The following is a 5,608-nucleotide window of genomic DNA, read 5'->3' as shown; positions in this document are numbered from 1 at the left end:
AATGTCTGAGGAACAGCAAGGGGGGGGGGGGAATAAAGATGGGGAAATAGTTTTACTTTGTGTAATGACAGATTCACTCCCAGTCTTTATTCAAGCCTAAGTTAATTGTATCCACTTTGTAAATTAATTCCAATTCAGCAGTCTCTCATCGGAGAACATTTCAATCTCTTTGGTCACTCGATTACAGACTTAAAAGGGGCAATTCTTCAACAAAAAAAACTTCAAAACCAGACTCCTTGATTAACACTACAAAAGGTTCCCCCCTCCCCCCCACACTCTCCTGCTGGTAATAGCTCACCTAACCTGATCACTCTGGTTACAGTGTGTATGGTAACACACATTGTTTCATGTTTTCTGTGTATATAAATCTCTCCACTATATTTTCCACTGCATACATCCAATGAAGTGAGCTGTAGCTCATGAAAGCTTATGCTCAAATAAATTTGTTAGTCTCTAAGGTGCCACAAGTACTCTTTTTCTATTTATTCTACTGCACACATCAACCTCAGTAATAAAAGCCCAAATCTGGAGTGATGTTGAGGTGCTGAAGCCCAGAGATTCTGCAATCAGCTAATTCTTTTGATGGGGCTCCAATCAGGATGGAACTCAGCTTGCTCTGCTATCAATGAATTGGCTCAGCAAAGTGGAAGGGCAGCCTTGCTGTTAGGATGCAGAAGTTCTGAGTTCATTTCCTGGCCTTTCACAGATTCCCTTTGTGACACTTTAGAAGCTCCGTGCCTCCATTTCACAGGGTGTTGTGAGGATCAGCTCATTAGCGTATCCAGAATGCTCATCTGGTAGGATTCTGGGAAGCCAAGTAAGTAAAGTAACAGTGTCAGACCTGCTTTGTCAATAAACAGGTAGATTGGCCTTGAATATGCACAGAGCTGATGAAAGGGCCTTTGTTACATAATTGTAATCCTTTTCTGAGTATAACTACATTTTATATTTCACATGAAATATTAGCAAATAAAACCTCTTCTATTGCAGTGATCTCCTAACAGGCAGCTAATCAAGCAACTCATTATAAGCTCCACTGATCATATTTGTTATACTGTTGAAAGTCTAGTTCACTGAATATAAGATCCCACTTGCTTCAATTCCTATGTTAATGCTATTTGTCCAAAAGAGAAGAAGTGCACACTGAGAAGTGATGCATCAGAGTTGAACATGCAGAGCTGAAATGGGCCCGTAACACTCAGAAGTTCTAAGCTCATAGACTTTAAGATCAGAAGGGGACCATCATGATCAAATAGTCTGACCGCCTGCACATTACAGGCCACAGAACCTTGCCCATAAGCTGTTTGATTTTGCATAAAGACCCTGCCTTTTGGCTCTTAATAATAATAGCCTATATCAATGGTTTCTTGGTTTGTTTCTTCCAGTGCAAAAGATATGAAGCATCATCTGGATTTCTTACTGCAGAAGCCTGATTCATGCGAGCACAGCTCTTCCCACAGCAAGAAGGAGAAAATGGCTCCAGCCCAGAGGTAAGAGAAAAGCCAGCGGCAGGAATGGCAGGACCTGATGCTGAAGGGAGCGTTTGCTCCTTCGTTACAGTAGTTCACTAGCATTCCTGGTGGTGCCACAGCAGGACAGTAGCAGGCAGTACACAGGGCTGGATGGTTATGGTACGTCCCAGAACTGAAGGAGGCAGCACAAAGGGCTAGATGGAGATGGTACATCCTAGGTAGGGTTGACAACCTTCCAGGATTGGCCAGGAGTCTCCAGAAATTAAAGATTAATCTTTAATTAAAGATTATGTCATGTGATTACATCTCCAGGAATACATCCAACCAAAATTGGCAACCCTAGTCCCAGGATGCAGCAGGCAACACACAGGGCTAGGTGGATATGATACATCTCAGGACAGAGGGGGGCAGTACATATGTCCTGATACAGAGCAGGCAGCATGCAGGGCTAGGAGGTTATGGTACATCCCAGGACAAAGGATGCAGCATGCAGGACTCTTGGACCATTGGCCTATTGTGGTGTGTCAATTCTACGTTCTTTGTGCCTTTAGCCAAATTAACAGTACCCCCTACAGTCTCAGGAAATCACCCATTTGGATTCACTGACTTGAACCTAAAGGCCAATCTCTACTCAGTGCTCCTGAGAGAGGCAAACAACCCCAAACTCTACTCAAGTCCATACGGACCATCCCTGGGGAAATTTCCCCAGCCCCTTCTGGTGGTGTGTGCTGTGTTGTGCACGTGAACTAGACTCTCCATAGATCTCTACCTGAACTCAGAAGATCAGTGATAGCCACAGGAGGGGTGTTCATCCCAGTGATGTGGAATGGGTCAGTGCATTTAGGGATAGAAGTCCTGGTGGTGATGTACTAGAGGGCTAAGCAAAAGTCCTAGTCAACTCCACACTCCATCTATCCCTTTGTCCCCTCCTAGAGTTAGCCACAAGAAAGTCCAGAAATGGGCTGACTGTTTGGAGAACCTGTTACATCATAACAGTAAGTAGATGGGGCCACTGTGCTGGAGGGATCTGGGGAGAGAACATATTCTGTACTGTTGACTATTTGGTATGATGAGTGATCCTAGGCTGGTGCCGCATGGTACAACTCCAGGCTAGGGAAGGTCACAGGCACAGAGGGCAGTGGAGCTGGAGTGGAGACAGGTTCCACTGCATGTAGACTTGGCAGAAGGCAGACTCAAGACCTGTTGGTGGCTATGAGAACAGACCATGGCATTCGCGCTGAACTATCCCTTATTGGTAAAGCAGCACATGCTCTAAGGAAGTTGGGAACACATGAAATCTCATCCTCAGGCTGTGTGGGGAACTCAAGGGACCCACAATTTCCCAAACATGGAGGGAGTGGCTCTGCCTTGGTCCCAGACTGTGGTCAGTGTCAGCTCTGCTGCTGACCCCAGCACGTCTCACATTTCTGTCCTATTCACCCTGAAAGAAGGCAAATGTTGGGCCATAGTCGTCCCTGATGCAATTCCATTGAAGTTAGCTGCGTTAAACCAGACTGAATTTGGCCAATCTTGTTTCCTGGCCTCACAAGCTTGTCCCAGCGCTCAGCTCTGGTTGTTTTCCTGGGGCCAGTTCCACAGAATTCACCCCTGTTGGCCTATTGTGGGCATGCAGCCAGGACACGTGCAGCTCCAGGCCTTCCTGAAGTTTGTTCTCAGGGTAAAGCTTGTCATGGGTGACACGAAGGTCAGGCAGTGATGGACATATCTCCAGCTGCTCAAGTACAAGCCCCTCTCACCCTGCGCTGCAGCCCCTGGGCTCTGTGCCACCAAGCCAGAGAGGTTCCCAGGCCTGGAATCACACACTGTGCATTAATGGCCTGCCTGGGATCGGCTGGGACAGGGTCTATCTGTGTGCTCCTGTTGGCTGCCCCAGGAAAGGTCACTGCTTGGGAGTTGGTGCCTGAGGGGCCATGCTATTTGCCTGCCCCTTGAGGCCTCACTGTGCCAGCCATTTACCAGCTCTGGAAATCCCAAGAGGAAGACCAAGCCAAACACGCAGCCTCTGCAGTGAGGAGCTGCTGTCTGCGGATTTCTGGGCAGCAGCCCATTGGCTACTTGGGATCACCCTAACACAGCTAAGAGAAGCTAGCAGCCAAGGGGACTCACCTGCTTCCTATTGCTTTCACCCCATCTGCAGGTGGGCTGGCTGCTTTCCGGGCTTTCCTCAAGTCTGAGTACAGTGAGGAGAATATTGAGTTCTGGGTGAGCTGCGAGGAGTACAAGAAAACCAAATTGCCAGCCAAGCTTAGCCCCAAGGCCAGGATGATTTACGATGAGTTCATCTCTTTGCAGGCTACTAGAGAAGTAGATGGAGCACCCTCTACAGAACCCTCAGCCTCAGGGCTAAGCAGAGTGGGCAGCTGGCCCTACAACAGCACTTCTCCTGAGAATTTGGCCCTGGCTCTTCAGAGAGGTGGGGGAGGGGCTTTGCTGTGTGGACAAAATGCAAGTCAAAAGTGCAGCTGAACTATGGCACTTTCACTGCTTTAAATGAGCTCTTCTCAGATGGGCTCAGTCCCCACCTTATGCACTCCAAATGTCAAAACAAGGAGAAGAGGACCAGACAAACAGAGGTTCCCCATGTGCATTCCATGCACCTGAAAGAATCTATCCCAGGGACATGCCACCCTGCCCCTCTGTCCCAAAGAAGGGAAATACCCTTCCCGACCCCAGACTTGGGGATCCACTCATGCAAATAATCCCATTTGTAGCCAGAGATCCCACTGCGGTCCAAGCAGCCCCCCTTTACTTCCACTGAGTTCTGACTGGGTGGATTCTGCAGTGAGAGCCAACCCTTTCTAGGTGCATTTAACAGACTACCTGGGAAAATATCTGGAGCAAACCCTGGCTCTCCATTCCTTGCCTGGCTGCATCCAGACCAGCCTGTGCTAATCTCTCCCTCCCTTCCTGCATATGGGAAGTGACCAGCCACAACGTTCTCAAGCCCACCCTGTTGTGCTTCAATGAGGCTCAGAGAAAAATCTTCATCCTCATGGAGAAGGATTCTTACTGCCACTTCCTCAAATCTCACTTCTACCTCGACTTGGTCAGCCCAACTACTTGTGCGACTGAGAGCCACAAAAGAGCTACGTCTCCCGCCTTAGCCTGCTCCTCCTCTCTGGTCCCTCAGTGTGCTTAGCTCTGAGTGGGGAGCTGGCAGGTCTTCTGGGACTCTGGGGATGCATGCCAGCAAAGCACTCCTTGGCATGAAACATTGTTGCCAAGAGCTGTCTGCGGTCCTCACCTGTACCCACTGTCTAATTCAGCACCGGTAATTCCAGCCACCACTAGTTTGAGCATCAAAACACATCATCTACTCAGCCACCATCAGCGCATGAGCCCCTGGAGACAGGTTTCCTGACACTCAAAGTCAATGGCAACGTTAAGGGTTAAAGCATCAAGTGTGCATTGTGTTCTTTCCATGTGGCTCCCAAAGCACTAATGTGCAGGCCCTGCTCAGCAGTGCTTTATTACCAAGGCCTTAGGCCTATGTGGGTGTGACCTGTATACCCAGGAATGGGGGCTGAGGGGACAAACACTCCCTGGACTAGAGTACATGTCCTTGTGTGAGTGTGTATCTGCTCTCTCCTGCAGTTGCCAACTCCCTACATGTTTAGATGCTTGAGGCTCATGGCTGGGGGTCCCTGTGTCACCTCTAGGGTAAGCACAGGGAGAGACAAGAAACACTGTATCTCCCTGACTTACCCAGGCAGGCAGGAGCCAGCCCAGGGGAAGGTCTGTTAGACACAGGAAAACCATGGCACAATGCCCATGCTGTGCCATTGTGTGGGCTGTAGGACCATGTAGGTTATGGTTTGCTTGTACCCTGGCAGTGCTCCTTTCTGAGGCAGTGTGTGTGGAAAGATGTATCATTGCTGAACCTTGGTTTATGATCTCACATTATTTGCAGAGTCTCCAGATTATCCAGGTTTCTCCAGTGCCTGTTTAACAAAAACACCTTCTGGGTGACGTGTTGTGTCCCATCTAGTGGCACAGAGACCACTTAGAGAGAGAGTTAAATGAGTCTGTGGTAGAGGCTCATGCACTAAGCCCCAGTTCAATCCCGCCGACGACCAGGGTCCGCTCACACCTGCTTACAGCCGGGCATGGGGAGA

The 5,608-nt window shown here is 48.9% G+C and overlaps 1 protein-coding gene across 1 annotated transcript; it reads left to right on the top strand.

Annotated features, from left to right (window-relative positions):
• Positions 1-1,359: 1,359 nt before the first annotated feature.
• Positions 1,360-4,632, top strand: RGS4 (regulator of G protein signaling 4; the record flags this gene model as incomplete). Its single annotated transcript, XM_084637982.1, has 4 exons — positions 1,360-1,490; positions 2,406-2,467; positions 3,631-3,797; positions 4,387-4,632. 4 exons carry the CDS (start codon positions 1,360-1,362, stop codon positions 4,630-4,632), a joined length of 606 nt encoding a protein of 201 aa, XP_084494108.1.
• Between the last annotated feature and the right edge of the window lie 976 nt (positions 4,633-5,608).

The sequence above is a fragment of the Lepidochelys olivacea genome (assembly GCF_965140295.1).
Source record: "Lepidochelys olivacea isolate rLepOli2 genome assembly, chromosome: 8".
Classification (NCBI taxonomy): domain Eukaryota; kingdom Metazoa; phylum Chordata; order Testudines; family Cheloniidae; genus Lepidochelys; species Lepidochelys olivacea.
This window is presented reverse-complemented; position numbering and strand designations above follow the sequence as displayed.